At 40.1% G+C, this 13542-nt stretch overlaps 1 protein-coding gene and 1 pseudogene across 2 annotated transcripts in view; one reads left to right on the top strand and one right to left on the bottom strand.

Annotated features, from left to right (window-relative positions):
* Positions 1-455: 455 nt before the first annotated feature.
* TUBD1 (tubulin delta 1) overlaps positions 456-13542 on the bottom strand; it is a 33917-nt gene continuing 20830 nt past the window's right edge. The window contains exons 6-9 of one of the 2 annotated variants that reach the window (XM_040336937.1): positions 8302-8466; positions 6924-7058; positions 3510-3693; positions 456-696 (exon numbers count right to left, since the gene is read on the bottom strand). In XM_040336937.1, coding sequence (XP_040192871.1) covers positions 594-696; positions 3510-3693; positions 6924-7058; positions 8302-8466 — 587 coding nt within the window. In that variant the 3' untranslated portion in view covers positions 456-593. Of the gene's footprint in view, positions 697-3509; positions 3694-6901; positions 7059-8301; positions 8467-13542 lie in introns of those variants that run through there. The other variant, XM_040336938.1, reaches the window with a different exon arrangement.
* LOC120930055 lies at positions 4019-4224 on the top strand (annotated as a pseudogene).

Here is a 13542-nt window from a genome sequence, read left to right as displayed (position 1 = left end):
TGTGAAAAACAGACTTGCTGGCTGGATCACCAGATGAAAACAGAAGAAAGAATAAAAAAGGAAATGACTACAGACATCACATCTACAAATTGGTAAGCTGCATCATAATAAACTATTGCTTTTTGGTATAATACCGCTTTAGGTACTTGGGGGGGAGAAAAATCGGAGGACCTCTCCCTAATACTTTATGGAAAATATATTTGGGGGGAAGAGAAGAGACCTTAACTTAGATATGCCATGTTCACCAGGGAAAAAAAACAAAGGGGTGTCACCCTAGCCAAATATGAATTACACTACAAAGTGACCTGTCTTACCATCAATTGGACTTGTTTGCAATATGCAACCTCAAACCTTGGGTCCTAATAGAAAAGAGAGAGCAATTTGGTTTCAGTAACCTTAGTGGAAAATATTAATTAAAATGTGCAAAAAAAAAAAAAAAAAGTAAAAGTCAACAATGAAAGTTAAAAAAATATATATATATTTTTAAACAATAAATAAGATATTTACATGTTCAAATATTTTGTGAAATGTGGCAAGAGATAGTTTTGGAATTTAGCAGGTTTTCTTTTAGAATACATTTTCATAAACAACATTTATAAATTAGAATAGCTGGAAATAACTTGTTCAAGCGTTGTAAAACACTGCAGGAAATCTTCTTCATCAATGCCATATTTTGTGTATTGATGAACATATGCTCTGTAAGTAAAAAAAAAAAAAAAAAAAAAAAAAAAAAGTTTTAAAAACATTTACCACAAATGGCTGTGTGATGCTGCTGAAAAAACAAATAAATAATTAAATAAATAAATAAATGTACTGCATATGCAATGCACTTCCCACCCAGGCTAGATCTGTAAAGCATTACAATTCTGCTATGACCTAGTCATCTGGCAATAACATTGTAAATACCAAGTACAGTGCCTTATTTTGCCATCATTGTCTTTCAAAGGTGTAATTTCTATGCAATTTACTAACATTCAAACATTCACTGCAGGTGGGTGGAGAGGGGGGGGGAATAGTAATAAACCAAATTACCCATAATAGCGTGTCAAATCCCACATCCTTTTAGAAATATTAGTATCAAATTTTAAATAATGAAATACAGCTCTTATGCACAGCAAAGAAAAGTGGTAATCCACTCTGGGGGGGATATGGGGCAACCGATCCTCTTTAATTTGTATTTCAAAAGGACTCCATGCTCCATCTATATTGTTGTGCAAGGTAGCTCACTACATTTGCGATCCAGAAGCGATTCAGTTCGCATGCGCCGCGCTTTATAAGTTTTTCATTCATTCATTCATTCATTTGTATTTTTGTGTTCTTATGTTGAGAGGCACGCTCTCACTCGATTGGACAACTATCTTGTAGGCTGGTAAGGAGATATCTCAGATTCATGGAGGAAGAATGGCTGGGGATAAAACAGACCCAACAATAGTTGTCATTACCTCATTCAACAGATGGGCCAGAATTGTAGTCAAGATTTTAAATATCTGAATTAATAAGGAAGATGGGTCAAAAAGAATCACAAAATATGAGGATTTTGTTAAAGATGGGGGTAAACAACCCCCCCCCCCCCTGAAAAGCATAGGTGTATAAAAAAAAAAAGTTGGAAAATCATTAACTTCTTACATTGAGTGAACCATTCAATAGGGAAACCATCTACAGTGCCTTGAACAGGTCAGGGATACATTTGTGAAGTTTAAAGCAGGGCTAGGTTCTATTAAAATATCCCAAGCTTTCAACGTCTCACAGAGCACTGTTCAATCCATCATCTGAAAATGGAAAGAGTATGGCACAACTGCAAACCTACCAAGACATGGCAAACCGAGAGGCCAGGCAAGGAGAGCATGAATCACAGAGGCAGCCAAGAAGCCCATGGTAACTCTGGAGGAGCTGCAAAGATCCACAGCTCAGGTGGGAGAATCTGTCCAGAGGACAACCATTAGTCGTGCAATCCACAAATCTGGCCTTTATCGAAGAGGGGCAAGAAGAAAGCCATTGTTGGGAATAAAAAAGCCATAAGAAGCCCTGTTGGCAGTTTGCGAGAAGCTATGTGGGGAACATGGCAAACATGTGGAAGAAGGTCCTCTGGTCAGATGAAACCAAAATTGAACTTTTTGGCCTAAGCGCAAAATGTTATGTGTGGCGGAAAACTAACATTGCACATCACCCTGAACACACCATCCTAATGGTGAAACATGGTGGTGGCAGCATCATGTTGTGGGGATTCTTTTCTTCAGCAGGGAAGCTGATCAGAGTTGATGGGAGGATGGATGGAGCCAAATACAGGGCAATCTTAGAAGAAAACCCGTTAGAGTTTGCTAAAGACTTGAGACTGGGGTGGAGGTTCACCTTCCAGCAGGACAACGATCCTAAACAAACAGCCAGAGCCTCAATGGAATGGTTTAGATCAAAGCATATTCATGCGTTAGAGTGACCCAGTCAAAGTCCAGACCTAAATCCAATTGAGAATCTGTGGCAAGAATTGAAAATTGCTGTTCAGACGCTCTCCAGCAAATCTGACAGAACTTGAGCTATTTTGCAAAGAAGAATGGGCAAAAATGTCACCATCTAGATGTGCAAAGCTGGTAGAGACATCCCCAAAGACTTGCAGCTGTAATTGCAGAAAAAAGGCGGTTCTACAAAGTATTGACTCAGGGGGGCTGAATACAAATGCACGTCACACTTTTCACATATTTATTTGTAAAAAAACAAACAAACAAAAAAAAAACATTTATCATTTTACTCCCGCTTCACAATTATGTGCCACTTTGTGTTGGTCTATAACATAAAATCCCCAAAAAAACACATTTACGTTTTTGGTTGCAACATGACAAAAATGTGGAAAATGTTAAGGGGTATGAATACTTTTTCAAGGCACTGTAATTCCTGTGTTTTATCACTGCGTCTCAAATACTTACCATGGAGAGCAAAAGATGGAAAGTCGCACTCTAAAGAAACAGCCCAAGTAAAAAAACAGGACACACCACTGATTTGTTTCACCCTGCCTCCAGTGCTTCATCATAGGGGCACCTGTATATAGAACCAGCACCGGCTCACTCAAAATCAGCGCCTGCATCCAATGTGAGTAACCAGAGCATTACGGGATGACTGCTTGGAATGGCACCTGAAGCTTGTATGGTTCTTGGTGAAATACCTACTAGTTTTAGGTATATACAGACTGGGTATTGTACAGTTAGATTTTCCCTTTTTACTATTTTTTTTTTTTTTGCTTTAGAAAGTAAAGTTGCCTAGGTGTTCCACAACCAAACCCAGGTAACTGCTTAAAGGTTATCATTCCGATATGCAAAAAATTGTGTCCCCCTCATAGAACAAATATGAATTTGACATCCATGAAAAATTCCTTAAAATCCAGCAACCAATGATACCATGTTCTCAACCCCCAACTACCAACTAGAATACTGCTCTTCTACCCAATTAAAATATACCCTTCCAGGATTCCGGTTACAACGCCGCACCCAAAAGAGCAAATAAAGTAAAGAAATGCTTACTTTGATGCAAACATATTCCAGGCCTTTTCTACAATAGTATCCAAAGGCTTTAGCAGGCACTGACTATTGCTCACTAGAGTAGCTGACTTCTCATATTTGTTGAAAGCTCTTGGCGATTTCCAAATTGTGAATGCATCGGCTGGTGATAACCAGGACGTATACAATGCTGAATCTTGAAAGCCATCTGCAATCAAAAAAAAAAAAAACACAGCAAAGAATTAAAATACTATTAAAAACATCTCTGTTCATCGCACCGCTAGTCTGGAGTGTATTGTACATTGTATTTAGGTCTAGCGAATAGATGCATTTTATTTTCAGCATGCAAGTATTTTTTTTATTTTGGACCATCAGTCTCCCGCAAACGCTTTCTCCAACAAATGGTTCTCCATGTGCCCTGTTCACACCACACAGTGCAGATTTTTTTCTGCGCAGGAATTTGCAACGTGTATGCAGTTTTCTGCACCGGAAAAAAAAAAAAACTGACATGACATCAACATTGATGTGAATAGAGGACTATACTTTCAGGGATCATTTCTGCAGGATTCAAAGGGAGAAATGGGCTCCAAACTCACCTTCCATGATGATGAATTTTAGGGTTCTTGTCTCGTTAGGACTCCTGCTGGCAGTGCTGCTCTGTGCAGGTGCTGCCACCATTTGATGACTTGGTCATCTTTCTAGGTGGGAAGATGGCAGGCGGGAGCTCATTCAGAAAGAAAAAAAAAAAAAAACATTGATGTGAATAGGTCACATAACTGACAAGCATGAAAACTGATGTCCACGTGCATGAAAACCGAGGTAAACGGATGTCTCTGCAAGTGAAATCTTTGCAATTTTCCCATCAGTTTTCATGCACGTATGTTGCGAACAGGCCCTTCGAGCACAGTGGTGATAATGATGCACTTATGGAGTGGAATAATAATTGAAGGCATGGTGAAGACTGTACTTTTGTGGGCACAAGATCACTTTGTGGACTCACCACATATATTCAAGGCCTCATTCACACCATGGTGCATACACATCAGTTTTTCTGCATGCGTTCTACAAGGGTACCAAAAAAAAAAAAAAAACACAACTGTTATCTATGTGCCCTTTTCACATGGTAACATGCAGGAATCTGCAAAGTGTATGCAGTTTTCTGCACATGGAGGTAAAAATATAAAATAAAAACACACGGATGACAATGGTGTGAATAGAGCACATAACTGATGTGTCTTCAAGTGAAATCTGCATGGTTTTACCTTCAGTTCCCATCAGTTTTCATGCATGTATGGTGTGAACGAGTCCGTAAAGGACATGGGCATTTTGATATTTGCAATATTTTTTTATATCATTTTGTGTTTTTGGAGATGTAATATATGCCAACATATGTGTTTTTTCTACAGGAGTTATGTGTTTCTTTATTATACCAAGTAGAGAGTGCTTAAATTTTTTTTATACATTTCCTCAGTAAATTGGCTCTGTTTATGGTCAGTTTAAAGCCCTACAGGACTATTTTGACTGTATTTATGACCTTGTTGCTGCTAAAATCAATACCCTGACATCTTAAATTATCTTTCAGGTGAACATTTAAGAAGCAAAATTAAACTTTTTTTTTAATAAGTTTATTTTTAGAAATTTATGAAATGCACAACAGAAAAATCTAAAATAAAAATCAATATTTGGTGCGACTACCCTTTGGCTTCAAACTAGCATTGATTCTTACACTTGTACAAAGTCAGGGATTTTGTAGGATTAGAGTCAGATGTAAGAATGACCAATAATACCAAGCAGGTGCCAATAATTCTTAATTTCATTGACACACAGTCATTAACTGAAACAGATGTGTAGGAGACTTAAAGGGGTTGTAAAGGCTCGTGTTTTTTCACCTTAATGCATTAAGCTAAAAAAAAAAAAAACTGGCAATCACCAGCCCCTGCAGCCCCCCAATTTACTTACCTGAGCCCCTTCATCTCCTTGGTGCGTCCCCTCTGTCCTTCTCTCCACGGAGTCCCGGTGTCCTGCCAAGAATTGTCCCCCGGCGGATTTTGCCAACTCTGTCCTGCGCAGGCGCAGCGAACCTTCTGCTCTGTCCTGCGCAGGCGCAGCGGTCCTCCGAAAATTGCCGAAGCTCAACACAGCTGTCAATCGCCTGTACATGACGCATGTGCAATGAGCACAATATTGTGCCACACGCTGACACAGGCTTATGATGCTCGCTCCACTCTGCAAGGGGAGTGTATATTACAATTATTGTAAGGGGCGGATGCCACAAACTCCCCCATCAACAGTGCAAGACTTGCCCTTCTTTTCATACACCCGCCCCCAATTGCAGATAATATAATAGTAAAACACACGCCACGCCCCCCCCGTGGCGTGTGTATTACTATTATATCGTCTGCAAGGGGGGCGGGTGTATGAAAAGAAGGGAGAGTTTTGCACTGTTGATGGGGGAGTTTGTGGCATCCGCCCCTTACACAATATAATTGTAATACACCCGCTCCCCTTGCAGAGTGGAGCGAGCATCGGGTGCGTGCGGCAATGATCGTCACTATGCCCTGTTCATTGCGCAGGCGCAGTCTACAGTTCATGCACAGCTCTTCATGTTCGGTAATTTTCGGAGCTAGAACGCTGCGCCTGCACAGTCCAGGGTGGGCATTATCCGCCAGGGGGACACATCTCGGCAGAACACCGGCTTTGATTAGATAGATTGATAGCAGCGCAGCCATTGGCTCCCGCTGCTGTCAATCAAATCCAATGACGTGGGTGTTGGGGGGCGGGGCCGAGTCATACATTCGACGTCTATGGACACCGAATGAATGACTCGGAAGCGCACCCGCAAGGTAACCCCCTCTGGAGTGCGCTTCTCTCAGGTTATCTAATGCGGGGAGGAGCCACCAAGGAACCCCAGAAGAGGATGTTTGGGTCCACTCTGTGCAAAATGAGCTGCGCAGTGGAGAGAAGTATATGTTATGTTATTTTTTTTTAAACAAAGCTTTAGTATCACTTTAAAACTGTGTGAGGAATAGAGTTGGGCCGAATACCCCCAGGTTTTATTCGCACCTGAACTCCGAACCCCAATGAAGTCTATGGGACCCGAACTTGAAAAATCAAAAGCTTACAGTATCTCACAAAAGTGGGTACCCCTCACGTTTTTGTAAATATTTGATATCTTTTCATGCGACAACACTGAAGAAATTACACTTTGCTACAAAGTAGTGATTGTATAGCTTGTATAACAGTGTAAATGTGCTGTCCCCTCAAAATAACTCACACAGTCAATGTTTAAACTGCTGGTAAGTGAAAATGTCCAAATTGGCCCAAATTGTCAATATTTTGAGTGGCCACCATTATTTTCCAGCACTAAAGAAAAGTGGTTATTTTAACGCATACACACAGAATACTGCATTACACACCAATTTACTGAATGCTGCTCACCAGGAGATGCAGACTCAATATCCTTCCCCCGAAATATAGCAAGGTTAGCCAATGATTTATTAAACTGCATACAGGTTTTCAAGGAAATCTTCTCTGTTTTTGGGTGTGATGGTGGCTGGATTTGCCAGTTTATACCTTTAGGAAGAAGAAGAAAAAAAAATATATATATATATATATTTAGATATACACAGTATATTTACATAATCCAAGGGTTACTTTCACTCAGCAGATCCAAAAACATTGCTATTTGATGTTACATGCAAATCTCAACTTCTCTTGTAAAAAGCTGGAGCTTGGCTTCATCTTTTGAACCTTTCTATTAGCCAGTATTTCCCACCGTATTAAAGGATCGATAGCGAAGGAGAGAGACAGAGACAGAGACAGAGAGAGAGAGAGCGCGCGCGAGAGAGAGCGAGAGACACACAGAGCGAGAGAGAGAGAGAGAGAGAGAGAGAGAGACACAGAGCGAGAGAGAGAGAGACACAGAGAGAGAGAGAGAGAGAGAGAGAGAGAGAGACACAGAGCGAGAGAGAGAGCGAGAGCGAGAGAGACAGAGAGAGACAGAGAGACAGAGCGAGAGAGAGACAGAGCGAGAGAGATTTGTGTACAATTGCCTAGCTTATTGACTCTGCCGATTGTTTTGATATGTGGTTTTCATAGAAGGTAACTTATGATTTTATATTTTTTGGTCATATCATATATCCTTTTTGGACTTACCTATTTTTGTGACAGGTTCACTTTAGACAAAACACAAAACTAGGAAATAATTATATTACAGTAAAAAAGAATGCAGTATAATTAAAAATGTAACAAGCTGTTTATAGCAACCAATTTGGTGTATATGTATTCCCAACAGGTACTTGGTAATCGCTTTCCTTCAGTTTTCACAAGACTCCAAATTTTAAATGTTTAATAAATTAAATTAATATATTTTTATAGAGGAACATAAAAATAGTTAATCATAGGAATGTTAAAGGCAAAATGATCTCCCATTTATGAAATATCTGAATATTTTTTTTCCATTGGGCAGAACTTAGAGCTACAGAATTCAGGATGACCCCAAACGAAAGAATATTTGAAAAGTGCCAAGTGCATGTCTGGTTCAAGAGACAAATACTGAGAGAGGTCTGTTCAAGTATGGGAGTCACTGGCCTCCAGTTTGGTGGAGTTCAGACTGTGGGTGCTGTAACCACACTATATGCCAGTAAAGATGCTTCTTTAGTGTGCGAGGGGAAGGAGAAGTTTTTCCAATGACCTGGCCAAAGTCACCAGAGGAACATCCAAGACAAATAAACCCATGCAACTTACAAGAACAGTTATTTTCAAGCTGCACAGTTATTTACATTTATTTTGGGCTGTACTATATGACTATTCGCACCTTCTTCCATTTTTGCATTAGCAATGAGCATTTGTCTCAAATGCTTGATGAGTCCATGCCAAGTAAATGTGCTGTATGCCAGGGAGTGTTCAGACATCTGAGGAATGTTACGCAGACCTAGCATCTTAAATTCAGGGTGTGGAACCAAGCACTCCATTAATTCCCCTGGGAATAGAAGGAAAAAAAGTGTATAAAACAAACCTGAATTAAAATGCGATTTTATGTTTATATAGTATGACATTTTCATTTATAAAAAAAAAAAAAAATGCAGTGGTGTACCGTTTGTTCCAGTCTATTAAACTTCATCAACCTCTCAAGTCACTTATGGATAGCATTTAGCAGGTCAGGAATTCTCTGAGACCGCAGTTGTACAGCTGTCAAGTGTCTACTGTTCAGACATCTTAACATGGGGGGAGTGCATGCTGACTAGGCATGGCAAGAGTGTTCTACGGCCACTATGAATGGAAGGCTATATTTAAAATCATTCCTTCAAACTGAAAATTTTCTTAGACAATCTATAGTCTGTGCAACTGTCACCATCTGTTAAGGACTTCGCCATAAGCTAATAATATTAAATAAATTCAAAAGTTATATAAAGCATCCTTGTGAAAACTGACCTTCCAACTGCCTTTGCTGCCCCAGCCCTGAAAAATTGTCCTCCTCAAAGTCCACAGATAAATTGACACTTCTGGTACTGTCAATCTTCAGGGTGCCACACAGTTGCACTGGTTCCTCCAGTTGACTTCTATGTCATTACAGGAGACCAGCAGGCAAAAGTAGAGGTCTCAGTATCCCTGCAGACTTCGGGGGACAATTTCACGTGACCATAGGTGCATTCAGCAGCATAGGCACAGTACAGGATAGTATGTACACTGTTCCTTTACAGCTATGCCTTCACTGAGAACATTTTGTATAGTGACAGGGTCACTTTAAAATGATTCATGGATACTGACCACTCCTTTTGAAAATGTCCCTGGCTGTCCAAACTAGCCTGCTTGATTCAATAGTTTGAATCACTTTTCTGATCTATGTACTTGCAGTGGGTTAGTACCTCAAAAAAATAAAAAATAATAACGACATTGAGACTAAAGGTTTAGCATAACTGTTAGGTTAGGCAGCTAGTATCTTCAGGTAATTACATTTTCACCTTCATATATTTTACATTGGCAAGTTTTCCTTTTAGTGTGGGCCCACACTGGCACTTTTAACCAGTCCTGGGCGTAGTTCAGCACCTTGGGCCATTTGTGTGCTGCGAACCGTGCCTGGGACCACTTGGAACAGGTGGTCCCGAGCATGGTTCACTTGTGGTCTGGTATGATTTGCTGCAGTCAGAGTGCAAACCATGTCACAACACAGTTCTCTCCATAAAAAACCTGTGCAGTAAAACAGGGATCGCTGGTTAGCAGGGGAGTGTGCCCAAGAACACTTTCTTAAAAACTAGTGCAAGTGCAAACCAGCGGGAGAATCTAACTCCGGCATGGTTTATTTAAAGCAGCCTGAGTGAGAGTACACCCCAAGATAGCGTTACCCATTTTTTTGCAGTTATAGATCAGTCCAGTTTAGATGTAAATACAGTGGGCATAGAAAAGTATCACCCCCCCTTTAAAATAATCACATTTTGTTGCTTTGCAGCCTGAAATGAAGACAAACTCTGTTTTTGTTTTATCCAGCTGTATTTACCATTGCAACCTCTATCCTTCACTTGGATGTTTTAAACACCAACATGCCAGAGGAAAAAATAAAAAATCACAATCACCGAGTTGGGAAAAGGATCATTCCCCTTATGTTAGTATTTTGTTTAACCACCTTCAGCCTTTAGTCTGTTGGGATAGGTCTCTACTAACTTTGCACATGTAGGACTTTGCAATATTTGGCCATTCTTCTTTGCAGAATTGCTCAAGTTCCATTAAATTTGAAGGTGACCGTTTTTGGACTGCAGTCTTCAAGGTCATTTCACAGATTTTCAATGGGATTTTTTCAGAAGAAAAACAAAAACAAAAAGACCGATGCCAAGCATTTGCCCGAGTACTTGTACTCGGGCAAATGCTCCCGATGCTTCACCGGATACTTGTACTGTCGGCGGTGATCAGTGCGTGGGGAAGTTACAAGCACTGGTTTTAAAGCAGCTGAAAGCCGCCGTGTATGCCGCCGTGTATCCTGTGTATGCCCCAGTGTTTCTCTCCCCTTCCGTGCTCCTCCTCCACCCCCTGGAAATGTCAGGATGGAGAGCGGGGTAGGAGCCGGTAAATCCGGCTCCTTACTGCTCCGAATGGACAGAGTCAGTGATCACTGACTCTGTCCATTCACATAACTGAAACATTGTAACCTGTGTTTACAAATGTTTCAGTTTATGAATGAAGAGAAGACGCTGTCTTCACTCCATTCATTTTCAGCGCAGCTGATGCTGCTGAGAAAGGGACAGGGGAACATGTGTCCCCAGTCCCTTTCTCAAAGGGAAGATGTCAGAGGTCTGTTAAGACCCCTGATATCTCACCAAAGCCCTCCCAACAGGGCTGAAAAAATAAATAAATAAATAAATAAATAAATAAATAAATAAATAATAAAAAAAATGATTGTAGAAAATAAAAACATTAAAGGGGTCACTAAAGGAAACATTTGTTTTTGCTGAAATGACTGTTTACAGGGTATAGAGACATAATAGCTAACTGATTCCTTTTAAAAATAGATACAAAACAATCATATAATGTACCTACAGTTTAGTTTAGGCTGTTGTTTCCTGGTTCTCTGATGTACAGAGCCAGAGAGCCAATAGAGGGCAGTGAAGGTTTTGCAAAACGAAACTGGATTGGTGCTGAGGGGTTATAGACACATAGTAATCACACAGTGAGAAATCTCCCAGTACTGTGGTGATCAGGAAACAGACAACCAGGAAGTGTCCAGAACAGAGAGGAATTACAGCAACATCAAAGCAAAAACGAACAATGAGGACATGAAACCAGGACTGCAGTAAGGTAAAGGAAGCTATTTAGCTAAAAAAATATGTTTTCCTTTAGTGACCCTTTAAAAAAACAAACAAAAACACACACTGACACGTTCCACTCCCCCCCCCCCCTTAAAAAAAAGAAAGCATTATAAATAAAAATAAATAAATAAATAATAATGTAAAAAATTAAAAACAAATTGTTAAAGATAAAAAAAAAAAAAATACATACTGACACATGTGCCGCTGTCACATGAGATTAAGAAAAAGTATCGGTATTCGGTATCGGCGAGTACTTGAAAAAAAAGTATCGGTACTTGTACTCGGTCTTAAAAAAGTGGTATCGGGACAACCCTACTCTTTCAATCTCCAAAATGCTTTTTTCTGCACCCAGGAACTTCAGATTTTTTCTGAGTGGCTTCCCAGCTTTAAGAGGTGTTCACATTGCATTGTGGGATGTGATGGAGGAGTGCTTATGTGAATCCAAGTTTTACCTTGAAAAAGACTACTTGGAATTCCCCAAAAAGTTCAGAAGGGGCACTTTGAAGATTGTAACTTTGTTGTATGGGTACATTCATGATGAAGCTTGCTTTCAACATAGGACATATCTCTTTGAAGCATACATCTTAATGTGTGCCTAAAAAAAATCCCTTTGTAACCATATAAGGACTGCCTCCTGCACATTTACGTTGACAGAATGGCACAGGCACGTACCTGTACGTTGCCTTTAAGAGCCCAGCTATGGGGCGCACGCGACCCGGTCTGAAGCTCCGTGACCGCTCCCACGGAACCCGATGTCCACCGGTGTCCCGCGATCAGTCACAGGAACTGAACGGGGAGAGATGTGTAAACACACCTTCCCCGTTCTTCACTGTGGCAGTGACACTGATCGTCTGTTCCCTGATATAGGGAATGATGATCAGTGACATCATGCCTACGGTCACACCCCCCTACAGTAAGAATCACTCCCTTAGGGCACACATAACCCCTTCACTGGCATTGTCATTTTCACAGTAATTGGTGCATTTTTATAGCACTTTTCACTGTGAAAATGACAATGGCCCAAAAAATTTGTCCTCCATAATGTCACAGTCACGAGAAAAGAAAAAAAAAAAAAAGCCGATCGCCGCCATTAGTAGTAAAAAAATTAATAAATAATAAAAATGCCAAAAACTATCCCCGCTATAAATTTTGCGCAAACCAAATCGATAAACGCTTATTGCGATTTTTTTACCAAAAATAGGTAGAATAATACGTATCGGCCTAAACTGAGGAAAATAAATATTTTTTTTTATATATTTTTTGGGGGATATTTATTATAGCAAAAAGTAAAAAATATTGAATTTTTTTTCAAAATTGGCGCTCTATTTTTGTTTATAGCGCAAAAAATGAAAACCGCAGAGGTGATCAAATACCACCAAAAGAAAAAACTCTATTTGTGGGAAAAAAAGGATGCCAATTATGTTTGGGAGCCACGTCGCACGACCGCGCAATTGTCAGTTAAAGCGACTTAGTCCCGAATCGCAAAAAGGGGCAAGGTCCTTAACCTGCATAATGGTCCGGGTCTTAAGTGGTTAATTTCCTGAAATATTTTCAGTCAGAGCTTTACATATATATGTATATACACACACACACACACACACACACACACTAAGCCTCATGCCGCGTACACACGACCGTTTTTCGGGATGTGAAAAATTTCATTTTTAATGGTCTAGAAAAAATGACGTTTTTTTCAACCTGATCGTTAAACTGGCCTTGCCTACACAGGATCGTAAAAAAAAATGCTCTAGCAAAGCGCGGTGACGTACAACATGTACAACGGCACTATAAAGGGGAAGTTCCATTCGGATGACGCCACCCTTGGGGCTGCTTTTGCTAATTTCGTGTTAGTAAAAGACGATTCGCGCTTTTCAGTCTGTTACAGCGTGATGAATGTGCTTACTCCATTACAAACGCTACTTTTACCAGAACGAGCGCTCCCGTCTCATAACTTGCTTCTGAGCATGCGTGTTTTTTTCACGTCGTTAAAGCCCACACACACGACCATTTTTTACGACGTTAAAAACGACGTGAAAAATCAGAGAATGTTCTAAATTTTTAATGGACATTTTTTACATTGTGAAAAATGCTCTGGATCCCACACACGATCTTTTTTTTTGTTTTTTTTTGTCATTAAAAACAACTCAATTTTTTACAACCCGAAAAACGTGTGAATGCGGCATCAGACTCAGACTAGAACATAGATGTTTCAGGTTGAAATTCCAGACCAGGCTACTGTACATATAAACCACATAGTT

The sequence above is a fragment of the Rana temporaria genome, chromosome 2 (assembly GCF_905171775.1).
Source record: "Rana temporaria chromosome 2, aRanTem1.1, whole genome shotgun sequence".
In the NCBI taxonomy this organism is placed as follows: domain Eukaryota; kingdom Metazoa; phylum Chordata; class Amphibia; order Anura; family Ranidae; genus Rana; species Rana temporaria.
Note: the sequence above shows the minus strand (reverse complement) of the source record. Positions and strands in the feature narration are given on the sequence as shown.